This window comes from Acinonyx jubatus, chromosome C1 (assembly GCF_027475565.1).
Source record: "Acinonyx jubatus isolate Ajub_Pintada_27869175 chromosome C1, VMU_Ajub_asm_v1.0, whole genome shotgun sequence".
Lineage (NCBI taxonomy): Eukaryota > Metazoa > Chordata > Mammalia > Carnivora > Felidae > Acinonyx > Acinonyx jubatus.
This window is the reverse complement of record NC_069381.1, coordinates 17,660,755-17,686,700: the sequence shown is the minus strand read 5'-3', so window position 1 is coordinate 17,686,700 and position 25,946 is coordinate 17,660,755. Positions and strand designations below refer to the sequence as shown.

The 25,946-nt window shown below is 53.8% G+C and overlaps 1 protein-coding gene across 4 annotated transcripts in view; it reads left to right on the top strand.

Annotated features, from left to right (window-relative positions):
• Positions 1-25,128, top strand: part of MYOM3 (myomesin 3) — a 48,265-nt gene extending 23,137 nt beyond the window's left edge. For all 4 annotated transcript variants that reach the window (XM_053208940.1, XM_027060085.2, XM_027060086.2 and 1 more), the window contains 22 exons: positions 658-832; positions 3,925-4,046; positions 4,454-4,641; positions 4,902-5,028; positions 6,045-6,223; positions 9,168-9,282; positions 10,267-10,423; positions 11,125-11,234; positions 12,463-12,507; positions 13,440-13,576; positions 15,453-15,597; positions 15,711-15,770; positions 16,180-16,247; positions 17,040-17,150; positions 18,899-18,986; positions 19,523-19,561; positions 19,811-19,919; positions 21,097-21,260; positions 21,493-21,529; positions 21,719-21,741; positions 22,458-22,513; positions 23,709-25,128. In XM_053208940.1, coding sequence (XP_053064915.1) covers positions 658-832; positions 3,925-4,046; positions 4,454-4,641; positions 4,902-5,028; positions 6,045-6,223; positions 9,168-9,282; positions 10,267-10,423; positions 11,125-11,234; positions 12,463-12,507; positions 13,440-13,576; positions 15,453-15,597; positions 15,711-15,770; positions 16,180-16,247; positions 17,040-17,150; positions 18,899-18,986; positions 19,523-19,561; positions 19,811-19,919; positions 21,097-21,260; positions 21,493-21,529; positions 21,719-21,741; positions 22,458-22,513; positions 23,709-24,002 — 2,549 coding nt within the window. In that variant the 3' untranslated portion in view covers positions 24,003-25,128. The remainder of the gene's footprint in view (positions 1-657; positions 833-3,924; positions 4,047-4,453; positions 4,642-4,901; positions 5,029-6,044; positions 6,224-9,167; positions 9,283-10,266; positions 10,424-11,124; positions 11,235-12,462; positions 12,508-13,439; positions 13,577-15,452; positions 15,598-15,710; positions 15,771-16,179; positions 16,248-17,039; positions 17,151-18,898; positions 18,987-19,522; positions 19,562-19,810; positions 19,920-21,096; positions 21,261-21,492; positions 21,530-21,718; positions 21,742-22,457; positions 22,514-23,708) is intronic.
• Positions 25,129-25,946: the final 818 nt, after the last annotated feature.

Here is a 25,946-nt window from a genome sequence, read left to right as displayed (position 1 = left end):
TGTGTGTGTGTGTGTGTGTGTGTGTGTGTGTGTGTGTGTATACACACACACACACACACACACACTCATAGCAAGTATGGATGGATTGGTGGACAAGTGGTGTTTTTCTTTAATCGTGACCCAGTTAACATGTAGACATGATTCAGAGTCTGGCCAGTGAGCGGTTTGTGATCAGATGTGGGCAGTCTCTGGACCAGAAGGCAGTGTCAGGGCAAAGTTCCTGCATAGTTCAGAAAAGGCGAGGAGAGAAAAAGAGGGGAGAAGGGGAGGGAAGGGAGGAAGAAAAAAAAGCATTTGTCTGTATTGTAAAAGTTAAATTATTATACCAAATGAGAAGACACACACACACACACACACACACACACACGCACGCACGCACGCCAAAGAGAGAGACAGTGGTGAGGGAGGGAGGGAACGGAGACTAAGGATTAATGAATGGAGGCTTTCATGAGAAAGCAGAGATGTTTGGAGGTAAGGGAGGGAACTTGAGAATAATAGTCTGGGGCTGCCCCTGAGCCCAGGAGGGAATACCCAAAGCCCCAGGGCATGACTGCCACCCCCCTGCTACTCTTGATTGTGGTGGGGGCTCCTCCCAGCCTTTCCCCACATCCCTCCCCTCCCCCGCAGCATCACATCACCCACGTTTCTGTTTTTTAGCTACTCTGCCTCCTCCAGCTCAAGTTCAAGCGTTCCGAGACACGCAGACCTCTGTGTCCCTGACCTGGGACCCGGTGAAAGGCCACCCAGAGCTCCTGGGCTATTACATCTACTCCCGGGAGGCAGGATCATCTGAGTGGCAAACGGTTAACAACAAACCCATCCAGGGCAACAAGTGAGTTTGCCCCAGCCTTCCTGCAAGGAGGGGCCATAAGGACTGTGGCACCTGCTGTTTCACAATATGGCACTGGGCGCTGGGCACTATTCCAAGCTCTTTTCCTATATTAGGTCAGTTCATTCTAACTGCAATGCCCCGAGTTTAGGACTGTTGTTTTTCTCATCACTATGCAGATGAAGAAACTGAGGCATAGAGCTCTTAAGTAACTTGTCAAAGTCCCTTAGCTAGTAGTGGAAAACTGGAACTTGACCGGATGGGCTCTTACTCAGCAAACGCTGGCTGAGGGCTTGCTGCCTGCAGAGGTGACAGACTGGGTCTCGTCTGTCCGGGAGCTTAGAGACAGAGAGAGGCAGAGGGTGCAGCCCGGGAGGCCTGGGTTCGGATTCTGCACGCACCCCTCACTTGCCTGGTGCTCGGGCATGGTACTCGTTCTTCTGAGGCTGGGTTCCTCATCCATCATCTGGGCAGGTAGGACCAGACTCTCCTCTCCGCGGAGGCTCCCTCCTCACTCGGTGGCCCTGGTCCTGGCAGTCGCAGTGAACCTCGAAGCTTCTGAGCTCCTGACTTCTGTCGGTTTTGAGGTTCTGTGGGGTCAGGGGCTCCCCTCCTTTTCCATCAGATGACTGCCTGGGGGCTCTGAGCACACCTGGCTGGGCTCCCCTTGGCCACCAGCCCCTTGATTATATTACCCAGAAAAAGGGACAGGACCTGGGACCCCCACAAGTCTTTGGTATCTCGTGGTCAGCTGTGAGGGGTCACTCATAATTCATTATGGCTAAAACTTCCCAAGTTGGAGAATCATCAGATTTTTGACAAATGTGACCAGATTGTCCCTAGAATAATATCTCTCCTTCAACTTGCATTTGATGTGCTTCCCTGAGGGGAGGCAAGGGCGGTGAGAGAGTTACTCAAGGTATTGGCACATCTGGGACACACGTCACACATGAGGGGTGGCACACTCTTCTGGAACGTCCAGAGAACTCATCACACGTGTGCGTGCTGACGGTTACATATGTCATGGCTGGAAAGAGGCTAACCACCACTGCCCAGGAGTGCTGCCTTGTGTGATGGCATAAAGGGAGCCCCGCTGGACTGTGGGGGTCCGGTCTGCCATACCGCCGGGCCCCACAGAACCCGGCTCATTGTATGCTCCATGTCTGAATGTCCTAACGGATGACTAACGAATGGGCAGGCTCTGCTCTGGGACTCAGGAGGCCTGGGCTATGGTCCAGGTGGTGTTTCTAATTGGCCGGGTGCCCTTGGCTCTCCTCTTTCCTTCTGGGGGAGGCCCTCCCCACCGGGAAAGTGCAGAAACTGGACCCTTTGATCCGTAAGGGCCCCTCCACATTCTGACATTCAACTTCATCCGTACCTCCAAAACAGGGGTAAGAACAGTACCTTCCTCTGAGGGTGCTGTGACAAGAGCCTGCGATTACGTAGATTATAGGGAAAGCCAGGGCTAGACCTGCGTGCGTGGCTGCCGTCATTGCTGTCATGGTCACCATCTGTTGTCAGCAGGGGCTGGTCCTGGGAGCCACCCCCAGCCTCCCCTGATCAGGTGCTCCCTGAGCAACATCCCCCCCTCCATGCTCCATCCCTCTCATTGAGGTGTGCTCCCCATGAGACATGCATGTCCCTGAGCAGGGAACTTACTGCTGTGTCAGCTGTCAACACTTGACTGAGGTCCTCAGGTCTCATCGGGGACAGCTGACTGAGAGAAGCTCCCTGTAGAGCAAGATTTGCTACAGGAAACGGTCGATAAGTGGAAAGATAGAAAAAGGGGTCTGCCATTTGGGTTTTATCAGGAAGGGGCATTTTTGTCTAAACCAGAGTGTCTCTGGATGTATGTCTCTAGATGACAATTCTCTTTCTGGGTCTTTGAAAGGATTCTGTGTTTTAGAATCACAGAATCCATGCAGATAATATGAACCACTGCTGTATTTCAAGGACGAGGCCCAAAGTCCTGGACATACACCAGATAGCACAGTTCAGGGGTTGGCTGCCTGGGCCTTCGGGGGGTAGCTTTCCCAGCATATCCTGCATTTTAATGGTGGACTCCGGAAGAGCCACACCCTTTAACATCTTTTTTTCCCCCAGTTTTATTGAGAGATAACAGACATACGTGACTGTCTGTGTAAGTTCAAGGTAGACAGCATGGTGGTTTTATTTACGTATGTTATGAAATGATTGCCACCATAGGCTTAGTTAACATCCATCATCTTCTATAGGTACAATAAAAAGAAAAATCATTTTTCTCGTTGTGATGAGAACTCTTAGGACCTACTCTCTTAACAACTTTCCTGTATATCACACAGTGGTAATAACTGTGGTCCCCACATTGTGTATTACATCCCGAGTACTGATTTACTTTATAACTGGAAGTTTGTACCTTTTGACCACCTTCCTCCAACCTTTAAAAATCTCAATAACTCACCATCCAGGGTGCGGGCATCACTCTGGAGGCAGAGGCAATAATCTTTAGGCATGAACTGGCCCTAGGGGAGCCGGGGTGGCTCAGTAAGTTAAGCGTCCGACTCTTGATTTCGGCTCAGGTCGTGATCTCACAATCCGTGGGTTCGAGCCCTGCATTGGGTTCTGTGCTAACAGTGCGGAGCCTATTTGGGATCCTTTCTCTCCCTCTCTCTCTACCCCCTCCCACTCGCTCTCTCTGCCTCTCTCTCAAAATCAATAAAAAGTATGCTTAAGGGGCACCTGGATGACTCAGTCAGTTAAGCGTCCAACTTTGGCTCAGGTCATGATGTCACAGTTCGTGAGTTCAAGCCCCGCGTTAGGCTCTGTGCTGACAGCTCAGAGCCAGGAGACTGTTTTAGCTTCTGTGTCTCCCTCTCTCTCTGCCTTTCCCCCATTCACACTCTGTCTCTCTCTCTCTCAAAAATAAACATTGAAAAAAATTTTTTAATAAAATAAAATAAACTTTAAAAAATTAAAAAAAAAACAAACAAAGAACTGGCCCAAAACCTCAAATCCTACCTCTGGTGGCCACTTAGCCCACAAGATTGTTCTAGAAAGTTCAGGGACATCTGCAAGTTGTTTGACCCTCCCTGAAAGCTTACACATTTCTCTTCCAGGTTTACGGTCCCTGGGCTGAGGACAGGGAAAGAGTACGAGTTTTGTGTCCGATCAGTCAGCGAGGCTGGGGTAGGTGAGAGCTCAGCGACCACCGAACCCATCAGGGTCAAGCAGGCTCTGGGTAAGTCCAAAGGGCAGGTCCAGTCTGCATGTCTCCTGGGGGCAGCCCTGAGTGGGGCAGAGAGTGGGGGCTTATCGACCACATCTTGGAGGGTCTAGTCCCAGAGACCAAGGGGGCATAAGTCCTCTGAGGGGAACTAAAGCTGACCCCCGAGCACCTCCCTGCCTTTCCTTTGGGGAGGAAATGACAATGGCCTGAGGCCATGGGGCAAAGGTCTCACCAGCTCTGAGGCCCAGCTGCCCTTTAGGGAGTGGAGTCAGGATTACCGGCAAATGCTGTTGGCTAAATTAGTACCCCAAAGTAAGGTGGGCATCCACTGGAGGACGCATGTTGGCTCCCTCGGGCCCCACTGCCCAATGTGGCCGCCCCTAAGGAAGCGGCTGTCCTCACCTCCCTCCTCCCCGTAGCCACGCCATCTGCCCCATATGATTTCGCGCTCCTGAGCTGTGGGAAAAATGACATGGTCATTGGGTGGAAGCCCCCCAAGCGTCGTGGAGGCGGCAAGATCCTGGGCTACTTCCTGGACCAGCACGACTCAGAGGAGCTGGACTGGCACCCGGTCAACCAGCAGCCCATCCCCACCCGGGTCTGCAAGGTAAGCCTGGAATGTGGCCACCGCCTCGTGTCCTGGCCTGTGCCGGTGGAGACCAGAGGTCACTGTTAGAGGTCCTGAAGCCAAGAAGGCCTCAGGTTCCCTGGACTCAATAATCTGGCTAATTTTCAAATGCAGACTCACTTGACCAACCTTGTTTAAGGCCCCAGGGACTTCCTGCTCTGACCTCCGTGCTGCCCCTGCCACACCCCTTTCCCTTTTGCCTCAGCCTTGGCTTTCACTGTCTGTTTCTGCTCTTCAAGATCAGTAACCTTCGTGAAGGCCACTTCTATGAGTTCCGTGCCCGGGCGGCAAACTGGGCAGGTGTTGGCGAGCTGTCGGCGCCCAGCAGCCTGTTTGAGTGCAAAGAGTGGACGATGCCCCAACCAGGTGAGGGGTCTAAAGATGCCGAAGCCCAGCACCTGCCTTCACCCCGTCCCCCAAATCCAACCAGTAGATGGGATGGGTGTCACCAAGCTTTCTGTGCATCCAAGCTTGCTCTGTTGGCCCCAGACCTCAGACCCCTGGTCCCTTCCACCAACAAACCCTATAATCTCTGACACAGACAGTCTTAACCTTACCTTAGAGGACCCCTGACCTTGGCCATCAACTGGCTCTGCACCCTCCGCATGAACTATCCCCTAGCTCAGCACACCATCTGAGCTCTGATTTTGGCCGCAGGCCAATGTCAGACCCCAGGAGCACGCTGTTAAGGTGACTGACACCCTGCACGCCGTTCCCCACAACCCCGTTAACTTTCTCTCAGATGAGCCCCCACCTCCTCCCCAGGAAGGAAGGATCGCAACCTTCCATCATGCTGTTCAGCTCAGTGCTGGTTTTTATTTTTAACTAAATGGTAGATAATTAGTATGCGTGATGCTTTAGACAGTAATTATGAACAACTGATATTTATTGGGTCCTTACCATGTGTGGACAGATCCCACAAGTCATGCCATTCATGCTCACAGCAACACTAGATTATAATAATTGCCATTATCTGTATTTTATAGATGAGGAGACAGGAACATAGGGGTTGAGGAACTTGAGCAGAGGCCCCAAAGCCTGAAGCTGGGGCCCGAACCCCGGGGATCTGACTCTGGGGGTCATGCCGTAGCCCCTACACTAATCACTGAAATAGCAAAGACATTAGAAGGGTTACTGCTGCCTGGGATAGGGAGGGAGAAGATCGTGGATGCTTCCGGAAGAAGTGATGCTGAGCACATTTTGGAAAGTTAACGCTCTCTCAGGCCCAGACCAAGACCAAGTTTGTCACAAAGCCAAGTCCTACCAGGTCCCCACTATGCCCAGAGCAGGCGCTTCCAGATTGACAAGGTTGATGACAGACCGCCCGGCTCGCTGCCTAGCTGGCTGGCTGGCCGACTCCTCCTCTACCCCACCTCCCACAGGCCCCCCGTATGACGTGCAGGCGTTTGAGGTGCGGGCTGCCTCCCTGATGCTGAAGTGGGAGCCCCCCCTTTACACCGGGGCTGGGCCGGTCACAGGCTACCTCGTCAGTGTCCAGGAAGAAGGCTCTGAACAGTGGCAGCCAGTCACCCCAGACCGCATCTCTGGCACCCACCTGAGGGTGAGTCCCCTGCCCCTTCACCCCCTGCCCCACCCCGAGCCTTCCCTGCCACTGAACATAGCAGGACTACAGAACGCCGGAGCTGGGATGACCCTCAGAGATCACTGCTCTCACTTAATGTCAGCACAGGACCAGAGACGGGGAGTGGCATACCCAGGGTCACACAGCAAGTTGGCAGTCTGACCCGCTGGCTGGTTGCCTTAAACTGCTCCAAGCTGGGCAGACTCCTCCCTAAACCCTCACTCACAGTCATCTAGGTATGTCAGCATTGGATAGGCCTTTTCCCTTGAGCCAGGAATTCTGCCCTGGGATTGGATTGCAGAGAAATAATTAAGCAAGTGCACAAAGACCTATACAGGCAAAAGTTGGAAACAACTTAAATGTCCATTGGTAGGGGGTTTGCTTAAATCAATCAGTGTATCCTTAGCGTGTAATCCTGTGCCAGGTAGTAGAAAGGCGATGATAGTTTAAGGAGTGACAATAGTACAAAAAATGAGGTGTACCTACATGTATGTACTGAAAATAGATCCATCATCTGTGGCTAAGAAAAGCAGAATACAAAGTAGAATATATGTTCAATAACATACTATGTATATATATAATATTATACATTAACAAACATATACATAGATATATATTTCTCTTTTTTTTAATGTTTATTTTTCGTAGACAGAGTGCACATGGGGGAGGGGCAGAGAGAGGGAGACACAGCATCCAAAGCAGGCTCCAGGCTTCTGAGCTGTCAGCACAGAGCCCGAGGCAGGCCTCGAACCCACAGACCGCAAGATCATGACCTAAGCCAAAGTGGGATGCCTAGCCGACTGAGCCACCCAGGCGCCCCAGTATTTCCTAATTTAAATGAGAAACAAACTCTAAACTTTTTGGATAAATAAGAAATCTAGCAGAATCATTGGTTTTATTCACCTGTGATGGTCATTGGAACTTCCACCAACTGGCCAATATTGGACAGGCCAGAAAACAAAGTGTCAAGGAAGCGTTCTCAGTGGGCACAAATCACTGCCTTAGACAATCCGTCAGAATCCCAGACTTCCCGGTGCCTGAGGCTGTTTCCACACACCCAGCGCCCATCTCTGCAGCCACCAAGTCCCCCCGGGGCCGCCTGTGTTTGAGGAACATTTGTGAGGATAGTCCTGTGACGTGGACTAGATTCTATTTTCTGGAGCTCTAGGGAAAGGAGGAATGTGTCTTCCCCAGCTCACTTTTCAAGACCACACATTAGCGTCCCATCAGTTAGCACCAAGAGAGAGGAAGGCACGTTCACGATGCCCCAAACAATGTGGAAAGAATGCGAAACTAACAAACGTGGCGCCTGTCGTGTTTCTACATGGTTTATGTGCATATCAAAGCCCAAACGGAGTGTTACAGAGTTGTTATTTCTGGTGCTCGCTTGGGCAGCACCTATACTAAAATTGGGACCGTCAGAGAAGATGAGCAATGGTCCCAGCACGAGGACAACATGCAGATTGGCGAAGCCTTCCATGGGGATTCTCTGGCAAAGCGAGGCAGTGTAAAGGGACTTCTCTCTGGTCATCGTCCAAGAAACCTTGTGCAGTGTTAGATCTAGGATCGGCTTCCGCTGGAAAGTAAAGCCAGATTTGTTTTGGGGAAAAAAAAATTGTTATTTCTGGTCGTCTGGGGATGGGACTGTCAAGAGAGCTTAACCCTTCATTTTACATTCTTCTCTATTGCTTTAATATTTTCCCAGCAAGTGTGTCTTTCTTTTAGAATCAAAACAGTTAAAACCTTTCATTTTGAAACAATAACCGTAAGGCCACTGGAAACGAGCGGGGAGGACAGGCCTTGGCCAGTGGAATGCTCTGCGATTCTGCAGTTTCTGCCCCACGGGGTCAGGCCCCCTGCAGTAGAGTCGGCCAGCGCCGAACAGCTGGTCCCAGAGAGCCACACGAGAGGGACGGTCCTTCTGCCTCCCCACGTAGCTTGGCCCAGGCCAGGCTGGGCAGGCCCTGGTGACTTGGCACCATTTTTGCATTGTGGGTGGTTGGCCTTTTCCTGAACACCTCTTGGTGCCTTCTTAGTGCCAGGTCTGGAACCGGATCCTAGACGTAAAGAGCGAAATAAGCCGCGGTCTCTGGGCAGCAAGCAGTTACCTTACCGTGTATTGTATGATTGAGGGGGAGGCCCAAAGGGATTCTGGGAGTTCCAAGGAGGAAGGTAAGAGACCCTTCCTGGAGTCCTCAAATCTGCCTGAGCTGAGCTGAGTGGTCAAGGATGAATTGGCGTTGGCTAGACCAAGAACAAGGGGAGGGCTTTGCAGGCACAGGGCTCAGCAAGGACAAAGGCAGGAAGACGTGAAACGGGAAACCGATCAGGTGAATCTGGGCACCCGGAAGGAGTCATGGAGTGAAGGGGCCACACGGAACGGCAAGAACACAGAAGACACAGAAGGCTAGGGCCAGATTAGGAAGATGTTGCGCTAAGCATGCTAAGCATGATCAGACCGGCATCTTGGAAGGACTGGCAGAGGGGAAGTCTGGGAAGAAGGATCTAGAGTCAGGGACACCATTCAGGGAACTGTTGGACTAATCCAGGTGAGGAGAAATAAAGCCTCAATCAGGGCCACGGCTGGGACGTGGAGAAGAGTAGCCACGTTCAAGAAATGTTGGGGAAGTGTGAACTCAGTGATGAGAAGTGTAGGGCTCAAGAGAAAGATGTCAAAGATGATCCCCAGGCTTCTCTCTGGGGTGATGGATGGAGAAGAGATGGGGTGCTTTCTTGTTGAGGCGGGTGATGAGTTAAGTGGGCAGAATTCCACGTGCCACAGGCATGGGAAGTAATCCCAGTGCAGGAAGCCACTGCAGACTGGGACTCGGGAGAGTGGGGTGCTCCTGGCCTGCCCCCCACCCCAGGGCGAGTCTTTGCTGTCCTCAGTGCTCACCCTGGCCCACCCCTCCACCTCCCCCAGGTCTCTGACTTGCAGGCGGGAAAGAGGTACAGGTTCCAGGTTCAGGCCGTGAATTCAGCGGGTCCGGGACAGCCATCCATGCCCACCGACCCCATACTCCTGGAAGACAAGCCAGGTAAGGGCAGGGGGAGGCGCGGGCACCACGAGGCCGGGCTGTGCCATCAGGGACAGGCAGAGGTGAGCGGAGGGTCAGGAGGAGCATGCAGATGTGCGGCAGGAAGGGCCCCCCTCCCACCGCCACCCTGCACATCATCCGGCTCCGCCTTTCCTTCTTGCCCGTTTCTCGCCCACTCCCCACTCCTGCTCATTTCTGTGGGACCCCAAGATACGAACATATGTTTGCTTCCTATTCGATGGGGTTTTCCATTCTTTCACGTGCCGTATGCATAAACTCCCAAAACTCCTCGTGGATATTTAACACCCAGCTCCATCCCAGATACCACACGAGGCTTTGTCGCTCTTGCAACCACAGCTCCCGAGGTCCCCTCCTGCCACACACGCCAGGTGCTACGCTAGGTCCTCACACGGCCCGGCCCTCCCAACAGGCCCCTGGGCGAGGGATCATTGCCCCCACTCACAACTGACTCTGCCGTGGCTCAGAAGTTAACCGGTTCGGTCGCGCAGCTAGCACATGACGGAGTCACTTATCTCTGCGGCCTATAAGCCACATTCTTTTTCCAGTCTTTCAATTCTCCGTTCATTCCACAAATATTTGGTGATGCCCACACTGCACTGGGGACACAGGGCCCCTGCCCTAGCATGGGGGAGGGGCCGGACGGATGTAAACAAGGAAAGGATTATGCGAAGGTGATGACTTAAAGGGGTGGTAAGTGCTGTAAAGGAAATGAACAGGGGGATGGGGTGGGGCGGGGCTTACTTTAGCCAGGGTGGTCAGGGAGGGCCTCTCTGAGGAGGTGTGACATTAGAGCTGAGAGGGAGCTGATCACACAAGGCCTTGGAGACCCGGGCAAGGAGACTGGGGTTTATCATTTTATTCGAGCGCAAATGGGCAGCCGTGGAAAGGGTTAAGCAGGAAGGCGAGTGACTTGGGTTTATTGCTTCTCAACGTCTGGTGCCCTGCCTTGGGTCCTGCCCTCAGATGCCCGAGAGATCGAGGTTGGTGTGGATGAAGAGGGCTTTATCTACTTGGCTTTCGAAGCCCCCGAGGCCCCTGACTCGTCAGAGTTTCAGTGGTCCAAGGACTACAAGGGCCCGCCAGACCCCCAGAGGGTCAAGATCGAGGAGAAAGCTAACAAGTAAGTGAGGGCAGAGGGGCGGTGTAACTAGTCCACAGGTCCCAAAGGCTGTCAGGTGAGTGGGGAGAAGTTCAGGGGCAAGGCCACGGGGGGGGGGGGGGGGGGGGGGACTCACGATAGTGGGCCTGGCTGGGGCTGCTTGGTCTCTCACCAAGGACGCCGGCTGCCACCTTAGGTAGAAATGAGGGGACGATGCATTTAAGGGCAAAAATGGCAACATTCACTAAAGATTCTTCTTCTGCAAGGAATTGCGCTGCCAAGGAGACGCTAAGCACGTGGTTTCTAGCCTGGGTGCCAACGGCTTGCTCTCGAAAGTTCTCTGGGCTCAGCGTCCTCACGTGTAAAAAGAGGGGTTGGGACCAGAGGTCAAATGTCCCCATGTCTCACTCGCCCACCCCCAGCAGCTCTGGCTTCGGCCCTGTCCAGATGATGGCTTGAGCCCTGGGGGGCAAGAGAGAGGGCAGTGTGGCCAGTAGGAAGACCCTGTGCCAGAGAGCCTGGCTAACGGGGCCATTGAAGGTGCCAGGCCAGAGCTACCCTGGGCAGGGCACTCCGGGGTGTGTGTGTGTGTGTGTGTGTGTGTGTGTGTGTGTGTGTAAGGAGGCGTGGCCAGGGGTGGGGCTGGGGTGCCGGGCCTGCAGTTCTCAGGCCTCCAGGGCACAAGGCTCCTCACCGAGTCTCTGCTCTCCTCTCTCCACCAGGTCCAAGGTCATCCTGAAAGAGCCTGGCCTTGAGGATTTGGGCACCTACTCAGTAGTGGTCACCGATGCTGACGAAGACATCTCGGCCAGCCACACGCTGACTGAGGAAGGTAATGCCCCTGCCCCACTGCCACCTCCCCCAGAGAGACAGGCCCACATCAAGAGTCCCGAACACAAATGTCCCCAGAGGCTGGCAAGGAGCAACAAAAACTGATAAAGCAGCGATTTCCGGAGAAGTAGGCCGTCACCCACCCATTCAGTCAGCCAGTCCATTGACGAGTATCTGTGGAGCACCTGCCATACTCCAGACACTGTCCTGGGCACTGCGAACTCAACAGTCAAAAATCCCTGCTCGGCAGAGTTCACGTTCTTCTTGTCTCTCTTTCCCTTTTCTACTTTTGATAAAAAGCAAAGGTACCAGAATTATTTCACCTCCTTCTGTCGCCCCAGAAATACCACAGTGCAGGGTGAGGGCAAATTGCAAATGGCCGCTGGTCTGAGGAACCAGGACAATAGGGAGCAGCGGGGACTGTGGCAAACCAGAGAGGGGATGCTGTGTCTCAAGGGTCAGCCACGTTTGATGGCTTAGACAGAACTGGAGCCAGTGCTGTTGACGGACAAGACTCCGGCTCCGCTGTCCCCAGAGTATGAGGGGCGACAGGCCGCCGTCTCCCCGGCTGAGTGCTTGCTCGTGAGGCCCTCTGATTTTGTTACGATGCAGAAGCCACACAGGCTCAGGTTCCGAGTCCACTTCCATAATCTGCCGGCTGCTTGATGTGGAGCAAGCCACGTCGCCTCTCTGGACCTCGGTTGGCTCATCTGCAAAGGGAGATTATAATCCCCGGGGCTGTCCCAGCAGAAACAATGTTATGCGGATACAGTCAGGTGATTGACGGTCTGCAAACTAAAGCCACGTTTCTGGTTTTCATTTTATTTGGTTTTCACTTTGCCATGAATCGAGACTCAGCATACTCAGGGCTCTGGGGCTTACAAGGGAAAATGAAGTGTGGGCCCCACCCCGGCCACCAGTGGGCCTGTAGCGGTCAGAGGGGACAGTAGTGCTCACCCCACAGCGCTGTGTGAGGACGGGTGAGGGCACGCGGAGCCCGGCACAGGGTAAAACTTCCCCGAGGAGGTAGCATGCCTCAGGTGGCCTACAACACTGTCCCTCACCCTCACCTCCTGTGTAGCGAGTGACTCCAGGCTGGGGGTGGGGGGGGGGGGGTCTCTTGGGACTTTCACCCAGCACGGGACGCTATAGGATGGCTCCCATGAACCCACTGGCCCCGGGCACTTCACTCTCCTTGTTTTGTTTCTCCTTGCGCCTCCCGGTCCCAGAGTTGAACAAGCTGAAGAAGTTGAGCCATGAGATCAGAAACCCAGGTAGGCTGGGCCCTCGGGGGTGTCTGGAGCAGAGCTGACTGGGGCCCAGCAGAGGGGACAGAGGACAGGAGCATCACGGGGCTGCAGGGTTAGAGGCCCGGGGAGTCTGCGGTCCGCAAAGGAGAAAAGGGCGGCCAGCAGGGCGGGAAGGGAATGCAAAGGAGGGCAGAATAGATGGCTTCGTCCTCTTGTAATTGTTATAATTGGCTCTTCCGTCCTGTGGACTTTGGATCATCTCAACCTCTGCCCCCTTCCGTTGCTTAGCAGTAGCGTGTGTTCCCCGGAGCAGGGGTCACACACCTGGGTGCACCTGGGAGTCACCCTGATAACTTTTAAAGCCCCAGTGTCCAGGCCGTGCCCTAGACAAATCAGAACCTCTGGGGCTGGAGCCAGACATTCGCCTTTTTAAAAATCCTCAGGGTGGGGCGCCTGGGTGGCTCGGGTCGGTTAAGCGTCCGACTGCAGCTCAGGTCATGATCTCGCGGTCCGTGAGTTCGAGCCCCGCGTCGGGCTCTGGGCTGATGGCTCAGAGCCTGGAGCCTGCTTCCGATTCTGTGTCTCCCTCTCTCTCTGCCCCTCCCCCATTCATGCTCTGTCTCTCTCTGTCTCAAAAATAAATAAAGGTTAAAAAAAATTAAAAAAAAAAAATTTAAAAAATCCTCAGGGATCCAGTGCCCGGCCAGGGTGAGAACCGTGGCCTCAGATCCCTAGGGAGATGGGACGCTTCTCTGAGATGAATTGCATCTAGAGGGACTGAATGTGGAAACCGTTCCCGGACCCCCATCCCAGCGGCGTGGCCCTCAGACTCTTGAAGCGCTTTGCCTGTTAAATGGCCAGGGTGTGCTCACGGTGGGGCTGGTCGGGAGTGGAGAGGGGAGACGGGTGCCCCACCGGGTGCCCCACCCACCCCCTTCGTGTCCTCCGCCTTCCAGTGATCAAGCTGATCTCTGGCTGGAACGTTGACATCCTCGAGCAAGGAGAGGTGCGCCTGTGGCTGGAAGTGGAAAAATTATCTCCCGCCGCTGAGCTGCATCTAATCTTCAACGAGAAGGAGATCTTCAGCTCACCGGTAACCGGGGGCTCAGACTTCTTAGGGGAGGTGCCCCCCCCCTCCCCTCCCGTCCGGGACGCGGCGTCTGGCAGGGCCAACAGCACCCCCTAGTGGACATTTCAGGAACGGCCACATGCTTTGTCACAGCGATGAGATGGGGGTGGGGACACCTGGTGGCTAGGGCCCGCCAGTGCGAGAAACACTCCCACGGATAAAGACTCTCCATCCCCCCCCCCCCCCACAACTTTTGACTGTCCTACTAGACATTCTTAAGATTAAAAACCTACATTCACGCTTACAGTTCTCTGAACCTAGACCCTCACCTTGTGATACAAAGTATTTGTGCAGTTTTAATATACACCGAATAGACAAGTTACTCCGTTAGCCACCTGACCCTACACTCTTTCGTTCATTTTCCTGTTCTTTTTTGTACAAAATGGCTTTTGATCTTTTTGCTTTACCGAACTTCTCTTAAATTCAAACCAGTTCATCATAAATCAGTGCAACAAGACAGATTATCACTGAGCATCTACTATTGAAATGCATATGATTTTTATTTCTTCTTCGCGTTACAGTTGTGGTATAAAAAAAAATCATGCCTGTCGATAGATTGTATTAGATTGAAGCATGAGTTGCCCACAGTCAACTGTTTTTACAAACATGGCAATTTCAGTCTCAGGAGAGATTCGATCATGCTGCCATATTGTTTGCAAATTGCATTTTCAGATGGCAAAGTGGGCATCAGACAATATGTGTTACAGAAAGGAGCACTGGTTCTGACAGAGGAGAATCTGCTCAGGGCTGGATGTCGGGACTCCTACCTGTGGGCTGTGTGCCCTTGGGCAGGCCTCTGCACCTCTCTGTGCCTCCGTTTCTGTATCTGTACAACGGGGCTGGTTGTCCCGGGATCAGAAGAAGCAAACGAGAAAATAGACATGAAAGTTCTACACAAAGATTAACAGCGACCTTGGCACATGGTAGAGGAAGTGTGAAAAAGTCTGCCCTCTTGAGTGCATGGCATTGGGACTATTGGTTGTCCCTACAAAAAAATGAAACTATTCGTGAGATCGAGCTCCGCGTGTAGAGTGGGACTCTACACTTACAGTGTGCAGGGCCTGCTTCTGCTTCTCTCTCTGTCTGCCCCTCCCCTGCTTGCATTTGCTGTCTCTCAAAATAAACTTAGAAGAAAGGGCGGGGGAAGCCCCTGGGCGGCTCAGTGGTTAAGCGTCCGACTTCCGCTCAGGCCATGATCTCACACTCCGTGAGTTTGAGCCCCGCATCCGGCTCTGTGCTGACAGCTCAGAGCCTGGAGCCTGCTTCAGATTCTGTGTCTCCCTCTCTCTCTGCCTCTCCCCTACTCACCCTCTGTCTCTTTCTCTCTCAAAAACATAAATAGACATTAAAAAAATTATAAAAAAAATAAAACTAGATGGCTCCCTCAAATCATACATACAAATAAGTCCAGAGAGAAGACAGTCCTAAATGTGGAAAATAAAACTTTTAAAAACTGTTAGAACGTGACAAAATGTAAATGAGTGTTAATTCTGGGTAGCAAGCACACAGGCATTTTTTATGTTATCCTTTAAACTTGTATGGGGATTTGTAGAAAATGTGGCACAGGGGGTTTGGGCTTATTATTAATTGCCGTTAACTCAAGTACCCAAGACTCTCCTGTGCCCGCTGGGCCCCAGGGTGTTCCCGGGGCCGGTGTGACACAGCCCGGGTCTATAGGAGAAGCAGAGTTACCCAGGGCCTCCTCCCCAGTCTCTGAAGGCATCTAACTCTGCACATATGGCACCCCCCACCCCTTCAAGTCCAGGTACGCCCTGATTTGTGTCCCACAGTACCAATTCCCTGGGATAGGAAAAAGATTCTCCGGCTTTATTCTCCCCAGAACCGCAAAATCAATTTTGACCGAGCGAAGGGCCTGGTGGAAGTGATCATCCAGAACTTGTCGGAGGATGACAAAGGATCCTATACTGCTCAGCTCCAGGATGGAAAAGCCAAAAACCAGATCACCCTGGCACTGGTGGATGACGGTCAGCGGCGCCCTGCCCGCCCCACACGCCCAACCTGGCCTCTCAGCTCCGGGGCCTGTGTCCATCCCCACGCTCCTCCCGGCTCACAACTCTTCCTCCCGATGTGTTCACAGATTTTGACAAACTTCTGCGGAAAGCGGACGCTAAGAAGAGAGACTGGAAGAGAAAACAGGGTAAGAACTGCTGGGGTGAAATTCAGAGGCCGTGGCCACCAAGCCAGCGGTCAGTGCTGGGGACCTGCTAGGGACCTGCGGGACGGGTGGGCTAACAGGTCCCTCAGCCCCACTGGGTCCGAGGGAGGGCCACTGCAATTCAATGCAGCTCTGTCCCGGTGCAAGAACAAGACACAGAGCAACACCCCTGAGGGTCAAGCCCAACCCTGAGAGTGACACCTCCTTAAATTTGGCGCACCAGGCACCTCTCCTGCCTCACCTCCGTCCCTGCCTTGGTGGCGGCAGAATCTGAGGGACCTGTGGTCTCTAGCTGCCCCTCCCCCGCGGGCTGCCCCCCATCTCACCACCAGGTGGCGCCCTGGCGGAGCCTGGAGCTCTGACGGTGGGCGTGTTTGTTTTGTGCTCGCAGGTCCCTATTTCGAGGAGCCCTTGCAGTGGAAGGTCACGGAGGACTGCCAAGTGCTGCTGACATGCAAGGCAAATCCCCGCCCCTGCCTCCAGCCCTGCCCCCCCTCCCCAGTGCGGGGAGCATGTGGCTCGTCCCCCCCAGCCCGGTGGCTGTCCTTGCCACTTTCCCAAATTCCTGTGCTTGGCTGATCCCAAGGAGAAGTAGCCCCAGGAGGACCAATGTAACTAGAAAACAAAGCTACTCCCTGGAAGAGCCCCAGGAGCCAAATTAGTGGGGGTCCCATCAGCCTTCAGCTAGATCTCCCAGCTGTTCCAGGAAGGGGTTCTGTGGGGCCAGGGGGGCCAGGAGCAAGTGAGGGGTCTATATATGGAGGGGGATTCCCTAATGTTTGTTAGTAGCCTTGCCAGACCCTGTGCTCAACACCCATCTGCCTCACAATCATCTGTGAGACAGGCGTGGGTCGGAGAACAAGTAGAGAAACAGCTCAAGACCACGGGGTTGGAGGTGAAGTCTGGAGCGTGGTTTTAACGCAGTCTGACTCCAAGGGTGGTGCTCCTTCTCAGCACCCTGCGGCCTCTTTAGATGCCCGGAGAAGGGTAGGATCTGTAAGACGCACAGACGCTTACAAGGAAACATAGAGGAGAGAAGAGATCAAATCCAGAATGTGGAACGAGCAGAGGACATGCGGTGTGAAGGAAGGACTAGTTGAGATCTAAGAAGGAATTAGCTACGAGCGAGTATGGGGGTGAGGGAGACGCAAGTTTGTAGGAAAAAAAAAGAGAGGGAGAGATCTGATGAGTTGAGTTCTTACTTAAAAAGAGAAAGCCTGAGAGAGTCTCTTCATTCCCTGCCTTCTTCAGGCAACCAACACCAAGAAGGAAACCTGCTTCCAGTGGTTCTTCCAGAAGAAAGAGACACCGGACGGTCAGTACGACCCACAGACTGGAGTGGGAATCCTGTGCATCGAGGAAGTAAGTGCAACCCCAGGTCTCACACCCTCCAGGCAGCACCAGGAGCACTGGGCACCGGAGTCAGGAGCACTGGGCACGCAGTCAAGAGCACTGGGCACGGAGTCAGGAGCGGGGCTGGGACCAGGATGAGGCCAGTGAGACACTCACTTCGAGCGCAGAATTTAAGGGGCACTAAAAACTCAGCAATCAAGATAAATAACATTTCACGCAGTATTTTTTGAACCAAAATTAATGCAAGGAAAAAAAAAGTCCATGGAGGGGAAAATAGAAACATTTTAAGTAAAGGCAGGAACAGCGATACTAATATTTCCTTTTGTTTGGATTGCATTTCTGGCCCCGCCACTAGTGGCCCCGCCACTAGCGGTGTGACCTTGGGCTAGTCATTGTCCTCTGAGCTCAGCGTTCGTCTGTAACACGAATGGGTCAGAAGGGACGCTCAGTCAAAGACCAAGAGTGTAGGATTCAGGGCCGGAAGGCGATCGCTATGTGAGGCGGGTCTGGGCAGAGCAGAGCAGGCCTGAGGCTTCGTTCTCCAGCCCACTTGGCCTTCAGAGGGTGGGTGGCCTGGTTAAGATGGAAACACAAGGCCTGTGCTCAAACCTTCGATGCTTCTCTGCCCTAAGGCTGGTTTCTGCAGCCTCACGGGGTGCCACGGAGGACTGGAGCAAATGTGAGTTTGCTGACCAGGAAGGGAACAATGACTTCAGGGTCTTCCCCCAAATCCCAGCCGGGATGATGCCACAACCGGCCTTTGTCGCCACAGCGCAAGCTCCTGGCACAGGGCTCGGTGGCAAGTAGGCGCTTCGTAGCTCGCGAGGCTTGTTGTAATAATCGGTTGGATTATCTTTGGCTTTCTGGCTTCCAAAGAGTTACCGCCCTTTGTAGCGACAGCCCATGGCCAGGGCGAGGATTATGCCACCATCTCACAGGCGAGTAAATGGAGGCTCCGAGGGGTTAAGTGCAAAGACACGATCACCCTCCCCCGCCCCCGGTTTGGCTGGGACTTTGGAGCCTCCAGTGGGGGAGGAGGGGGCCAAGCAGGAGAGGTCTGTTGGGGTTCAGCTCTCCAATCCCCAGGTTAAGGGTTGTCTCTGCCTTGGATTCTGCCTCAAAACACACTATGGAGAGATGGTCAGAGTGGGAGAGACCCTTTGAGGGAGGGCAGGGAAGCAGATAGTTCTCCCAGGGCCCGAAGGAGATGCTGTGCAAGGAGAGGTCACTTGTGACAGCTGGACCTTGCTTCAGGAGCCCAACCCAGGCTCTTGCTTTGCTGAGTGTCAGTTCGGGCTTCATTTGGGGTTGACGAGCACGCGCCAGAAAGGAGCCCCTTGTCCTGGCCAAAAGATAGCACGCTTCCTTCTGGAGAAGGGCAGAGGGGTCCCTCCAGCCGGGGCCTCCAGGGAGCAGGGCAGCTCAGGTAACCCTGCAAAGAGAGGTCCTCATGTCCTTCTCGGTGCAGCTGCCTGTGAATCTAAAGGTGGGGTGTCTGCTTCTGCCCTCAGTTCCCCCCCACCTCCCGCTACCTGCCCCCCGGCCCAGACCAGCCCTAAACTTGGAATCAAAGAGCTCCAGAGGTAGAAGAAACCTTAGAAATCACCCATTCCAGATGGGTAAACTGAGGCCCAGAGAGAAGAAGAGTTTTTGCCTGCGATCACACAGAGAGTTAGGGGCAGGCCTGGAGCCCAGGCTGATTGGCACTCCTTCCAGAACCTATGCCAATACCCTCATGCTCTCATGCTTCTTTCCAGCTGTCCAAAGAGGACAAGGGAATTTATAGAGCAACGGTTTCTGACAATCGAGGGGAGGATGACACCATACTGGACCTCACAGGTGAAGGTAGGAGCTGGCGATGTGAGAGATGGGCCAGGAGGACCCAGGGATCACACAGAACCACAAGATGTGATACGACCTGTAGGGTAAAATTTATGAGATCACCATATCACTTGGGGCAATAGAGAAGCTAAGGGACCTGCCCAAGGCTGCACAGCGGGCGGGTGGCAGGGACCTGGTCTGCGATACCGAAATCTGGGTTCTCTGCAGCATACCGCCGTGAGCCTAGGCTTCAAGACCTGAAGCCGGAGTTCACCCCTCCACACCCCTTACCGAGCCCCAGGCTCAGTCAACCATCAGGCTGGTTGACTCAGCCTCCAAGAAAATTGTCAGGCTGCCCTATTTGTCCTCCATCCGTGGTGCCCCCCGTCCCATCAATCAGTGAGTGCCCCAGACCCAAGCCAGTGAGGGGACATCCTGTGGAGCTCCCTGTACCCTGAGCTGTTTATGAGGTCCACCAGGCTTTCCCAGGGACATGCCTACCCCTGGCACATCCCTCGAAGGACCCTATGTCAGCTGACCATCTCTCTGTCTCCCTCCAGCCCTGGATGCCATCTACACTGAGCTGGGCAGGATTGGTGGTAAGCAAGCCCCCCCACCCTTTTTTCAGCCCTGTCCTGATGCCAAATAGCCTCCAACGCACCTCCAGCCAGCCTTGGCTGCCAGGCATGGGTTTAGTTTCCAACCTCAAAGATCGACGGAGAAGTTCGTACCTCCTCACAATGCTGCATTTCCCCCGCCGCACGTGTAGAGCAGGGGCGGGGGGGGGAGCTGGCTGGCACCCAGATGTGCTGCCCAAAGGGCCTTGGCCTTCTCCTTTGCCTCCCCAGCCCTCTCTGCAACCCCGCTGAAAATCCAGGGGACTGAAGAGGGGATCCGGATCTTCAGCAAGGTCAAGTACTACAATATCCAGTACATGAAAACCACCTGGTTCCACAAGTAAGTTGGCCTTTCCCTAGAGCCCTAGCCCAGCTCTGGGGGTGGGGGAGTAGAGGGTGGGGGAAGACAGACAGCATCTGTCCCAGAGCCCAATCCCACGGGGTTGGCAGAGACAGGGTCTCTCACTAGTCACGCTGTGCACAGAGAATCAGGGATAGGGAAGAGCAATGAAAGGTACAGAAGGGAGGTTCCCCAGGGAAGGTAGGAACCCTGGTGGTAAACCCATTTTTCTAGCACATCCATGGCCACAGAAGCATCATTGTCTTAGAGAAGCATCTTGGAAGGATGCAGAATGAGGGAGGACCAGATGGTCGGGTGGGTCACGGCGCCTTTGTGGGTCTTTGCAGCCTTAGCAAACTCAGGCAGCCAGGCTGAGGGGATAGGTGCAGGCAGAGGGATGTGTGGGGCTGACAACGGACTGCGTGCCAGGGCCAGAAGGCAGGGTGGGTAAGTTACCCACAGAAACTCAGCCGGGAGCTAAGGGACTGCAGACAGTTTGAGAGCATTATTTTCCCGGTGCTGCTTACCATTTGCATGCCTCAGCCTTGCGGAGCAGACATTGCTGCACTCATCCTATGGAGAAGGCTAGACTGACTTGGTCAAGTTTGTCAAATGAGTGAGAGTCAAAGCCAAGGGCTCCTTTCCTAGCCAGAGTTTCTGAGCCCTGTGACCAGGTCCACAGGTGTCACTTCTGCAACACAACATTGAGGACATGGACCGGGCATCTCCAGGAATGAAATACAAGTAAAGAAGGGAAGGAGTCGATGTGGTTTTTAAGGACTAGGGAAGGATGATGGTGGGAAGACACGCTGGGAGGGTTTAAGCTGAGGAAAATGAAGAGGTGAGGAAGTGATCCCCGGGGGTGGAGGACGTGGGAATCACTGACCCCAGAGCCCCGTTTCTTTAAGGTCCCAGGCTGAAGGACATATCACAAATACAGACTCAGCACTGGAACATGGTTGATGTGCCATGAATTTGCTGAATGAATGAATGAACAAATGAATGAATGAATGATGGTCAGCCCACAGATCTGGAAACAAAACCCCAGGAGAGGAGTTTGCGGGAGCGGGGGGGGGGGGGGGGGGTTGCCTGTAGACCCCTAGCCAGCCAGCACTGACGAGCAGGGCAGCACTGACGGGCTGAGCTGTGTTCAACATTTCTTTGCCCTCATATCCAGAGAAAAACGCCTGGAGAGTGGTGATCGGGTGAGGGCTGGCACCACCCTGGATGAGATCTGGCTCCACATCCTGGACCCCAAGGACTCAGACAAGGGCAAATACACCCTGGAGATAGCCGCCGGGAAGGATACCCGGCAGCTCTCAACTGATCTCTCGGGACAAGGTGAGCTGTCCATCCGTCTGTCTGCAGAGAAACCTGTTTAGAAAATCCTGTGGTCTTTTGGGGGCAGGGGACTCCCATCTCGCCACCCAATCCTGGCACTGCCCCGAGAGAACACAGGGATGGGAAGACGGTGGAGGAACAGGCAGCGCTAAGCCCTGTAACCTGCAGGTCACAGGGGCCGAGGCTCTGACGCTCCCCCCCACCCCCACCTCCCTCTCTTTCCTTCTGGCAGCTTTTGACGACGCCTTGGCTGAGCACCAGAGGCTGAAGTAAGTGCCCCCTGCATTTCTTGTGTGAACCATCGGCCCCTTGGGGTCTGGCACAAGCTGGGTACAGGACCCCTTCCTGGGAGCCTCAGCCAGCTCTGCCTTTCCCTCATCGCCCCCTCACCCCCACCCCGGGCAAGCCTGTCCTTTAACAAATGGAACTCAAGCCTTTTCCCCATTTCTGTTTTTCAGAGCCTTGGCCATCATCGAGAAGAGTAAGTCCACTCGTATTTCTGTTATTTTCACGTCTGAGTTTGGGGCAGCTTCCCGTGAGTTCGTGCCTCCTGGCAGGGCTCTGAGGTCCCAGCTCCCCATGGGGTCTGTGTGGCTGTGGGCGGCAGGGACACGACGGAAGATGGATGGATAAGGGGTCCATGGACGCCTGATGTGTGGGTGTGGACTGAGCAGGTGCAGCAGCCGGGGCCTGAAAGGCAGGGATAGACAGGAGGGAGGCTGGGCAGGCTTTCCGGGTGAGGGGTGAGGGCTGGGGAGGGGACGGCCTTAAAGCCGAAGCTGGTTCTGCCTGTTGGGGCACTGGGGCCTCCTGCAGCCCAGGACACAGCCCCAACCCCAGAGGGACGTGAATTGGCCTCTGAGCAGCAAGGATGCCACCACCAAGTCCACACACGTTACCTTCATCAGGTGACCCCGGCCGGCCCGTTCCTCCGCCCCAGTTCTGGAGGGGGAGGGGCACCTCACTGTCACCTTCAGGCACCACCGGTCATAAGGGTGACTTCAAGTCAGTAACAGAAGCACAGCGTGTCCCTGTCTTCTGTTTGTGAAGGCAAAGAAACACGTAATACAGACTTAAAGATTTCTACCCGAAATGATGAAAATAGAGAAAAGAAACATTGCTTAAAATGGAACCTGATCCCGGGAAGCGGCTGGCAGGAAAGCATTCATCACCGAGGGTCTCTCTTTTCCCTTCCAGATCGTGCCAAGGTGGTGAGGGGCTTGCCAGATGTAGCCACCATCATGGAAGATAAGGTACTGACCAGCCCCCGCCTGTGGCCCGCAGTCCCACGCTATGCCCCCTCTCATATCCATTACAGATCTTGATACAAGGTAGCACCGTGGATTCAAGAGCCGAAGGAGCCGGATCCACCCGAGTCTGGCCGAGTGACCACAGTCACTGGGCACGTGTAGTATAAAGGAGAGACACTGAGCCTAGTGTCGGGCCCGTGGGGGTGCTCACCCCACCTCTCTGGGTGGCCCTGGGCGTCACAGCCTTCTGTCAGTGAACTTCCGTTTCCATAGTTCTACTTGATGATCCCTAAAAACCCCTCTAGACCTGAAAATACCCAAGTCTAGTGTTCTAGAAAATGATCATTAATGTTTGCATGGTGCTTACTTTGTGCCACGCACTGTTCCGTTACGTGCACGTACTTCAGTCTGTTTAACCATCAAGGCAACCACATGAAACGGGATTATTCCTAGTCCCTCTTTGTAGCTGAGGAAACTGAAGCCCAGAGAGGTTAAGGGACTCTCCTAAGGTTACACGGCTCGAAGGGGCAGGGCTGAGATTCAGAGTCTGCATGTGTGCCCAGCTCCCCACTGAGTGTTTGACTGTTAAACTGTAGCGCTCTGTGTTAGAGCTTGTTCAAGGAATTTCAGGGGCGCCTGGCTGAGTGAGTGTCCAATTCCTGATTCTGCCTCAGGTCATGGTCTCAAAGTTGAGACATCAAGTCCCACGCTGATTCATTCTCTCCCTCTCTCTCTCTCTCTCTCTCTCTCTCTCTCTCCCTCTCCCCCCCCAAAATAAACAAATAAACATTTAAAAACAAAAAGAAGTTTCAAAGCCAATTCATAAATCTTTGTATTAAAGCAGTATAGTCTTCTTTACATGGTAAAATCCTAACGGCAGATATGCAACAAAAAACAATAAAGCAAAATTCAGGCCAATCTGGGGCAGATTTGCTAGGGTAACAATGGTCTGAAATTCTAACAAGTAAATGTGCCTGTAGAAAACTTGAGGGATGAAGGATGCGGAATTAAAATACATTGCCTCTCCCATTTTACTGTTGTCCTTTTAAGGATCACAAGAGAACACATGTAACACATTTATCACCAAGAGAAACGTACTGGGAGCTCTCTGGTGGGGGGGGGTGGTTAGTGAAGATGAACGCCAAGTGTTAGTATGGGGAGGCCAGACTGAGTGTTCCCTTCCTGTGCTTTCCGCCAGACCCTGTGCCTGACCTGTGTCATCTCGGGAGACCCCACCCCTGAAATCTCTTGGCTGAAGAACGACCAGCCTGTCACCTTCCTTGACCGCTACCACATGGTGGTGAAGGGGTCAGAGGTCACCATCACCATCGAAAGAGTCAACAGTGAGGACAGTGGGCGTTACGGCGTCTTCGTCAAGAACAAGTATGGCTCCGAGACGGGCCAGGTCACCATCAGCGTGTTTAAACATGGGGAGGAGGCCAAGGTGCTAGAGACAATGAGAGAGCGTGTTCAGACACAGCCTGAGGCCTAGTGTGCATGGCCCGGGAGGGTCAACCTGTGGGTCACAGCCTGGCACAGGCCCCTGGGCCGGGCAGGGGGGAAGGGGACAGGGTGGAACCCAGGACGGGGGGTGAGAGTGCGGTGGGTACACTAAAGCGCAGAGGCCAAGACCTTGCTGGGGTCCCGAGGGGTCTCGGGGTAGCGAGATGGGCACTGGACTTGGAGTGGAGAATTACACACAAGACCCCACTCCAAGTCCAAACTCGCCGTGCACCTTGCCTATCTCATCTGCTAAATGGGAACTCCTACTCCGAGGGATTGTTTATGAAAACGCTTTATGGTTGTCACAACCGGGGGCGTCTGTTGGCATCTAGTAGGTAGAGGCCAAGGACGCTGCTAAACCACAGCCGCCCCCCCCCCCCCACATAGAATTATCAGACCCCAAAGGACAGTGGTGCCAAGGTTCATGAGTCCTGCCATAAACCCATAGATCGCCACGTCCCCCCTTAGGGGTCTATAGTTTCAATTCACTGAAGTTCAACAAACACTCTTCTGAGGTCCCTATGTGCCAGGCTGAGAATATCCCAGGAAACACAAAGATAGTTGAGATGCAGGCCCTGCCCTCGAGGCTTTAGCCCAGCAGGAGAGACAGACCTGGATATAAAAGACTCCAGGACAAGGCAGAGAAGGATGACAAAACAGATCCAAAGAAAGTGCCCCCAGAGGTCAGAGGAGGGAGATAGGTGTTCGTCCCAGTGGGGGAAGGTGGGCTTTAAAACACCTTCACAGGACTAGCGGAATTGGAGTTGGACACTGGAAAGTGAGTCCAATTTGGCCACGGTATTGAGAGGAGGACATTTCAGGATGACGCTGCCTCGGTGGCCTTGGCCTCCAGGCTGGAGAGGTGGAGAACCTCGGGACCTCCTCCAGCTTGGGGCCTCTGCCTGGCGCGGCCCATACTGGTTGGCCTTGTCGGCTGGACCTCAGCACAGAGCCGGTCGTGTCGCCGCGCTCCAATCTCCTTCTTTTTTAAAAATGAGATGTGGAGGGAGTGGGGTTTATAAAATGATAGATGCTTGTTGTAATATTTTGGAAAAACCCTGAAAATGATAGAGGAGAAAATAAAAATCATCAGCACTCCCAACAGCAGGAGATAACTCCCGCCTCCGATTTCTGAAATGGCTTCTGAAGTTCAGGATGAAACGAATCACCCCTCCATCCACTACCTACACATGCACGCAGGTGGCTTAACTTATACCCCCCCAGAGACTCGCATTCCAGGCTCCGTGGTGCGATCAGAACGGGTGTTCGGCAAGGGGAGCCGGGGGGAACGGGGTGTGGGGGGAACGCGACTGTCCCTGGCTGGGAACGAGTATCGGGATTGTGCGGATCTTGGAGGCAAACACGCCCAGGCTTGAAACCACAGGCTCGCCATGTGCCCTTGGGCGATTCTTTCCCTTTCTCTGGGCCTCTCTCTGCGTCCCATCTGTAACACGAGAAAGCTGAAAGATCACTTTTGAAGGCCTTCTGGCTGACACTAAGAGTTGTATTACCTCCCAGAACTTAACTCCCTTTGGCTTTGCTTTCCCCGTGACTGGTGGAAAAGAAGGCTGTATGCTAGCCCCTGCTCCCACTCTTGTACTTGGAGAGGGGACTTGGGTTCTTTCACGTGTCACTGCAAAATGTCACCTGCTTCAAAGAAATCAGAAAGCACAGTGTCCATGCACTTTCTGCTTAGAGCTGTGACAGCCTCGCATTTGCTTATGTATGTACTGGGTCATGACACAAAGCACTCCTTCACGAGATCAGCCCAACACAGGGAGGAGGTAGGCGGAGATCACGATGGTCACACGCACACCATGCTTCAGGGGCACCTGGGTGGCTCTGTCGGTTAAGCGCCCGACTTTGGCTCCAATCATGATCTCGCGGTTCGTGAGTTCGAGCCCCACGTCGGGCTCTGTGCGGACAGCTCAGA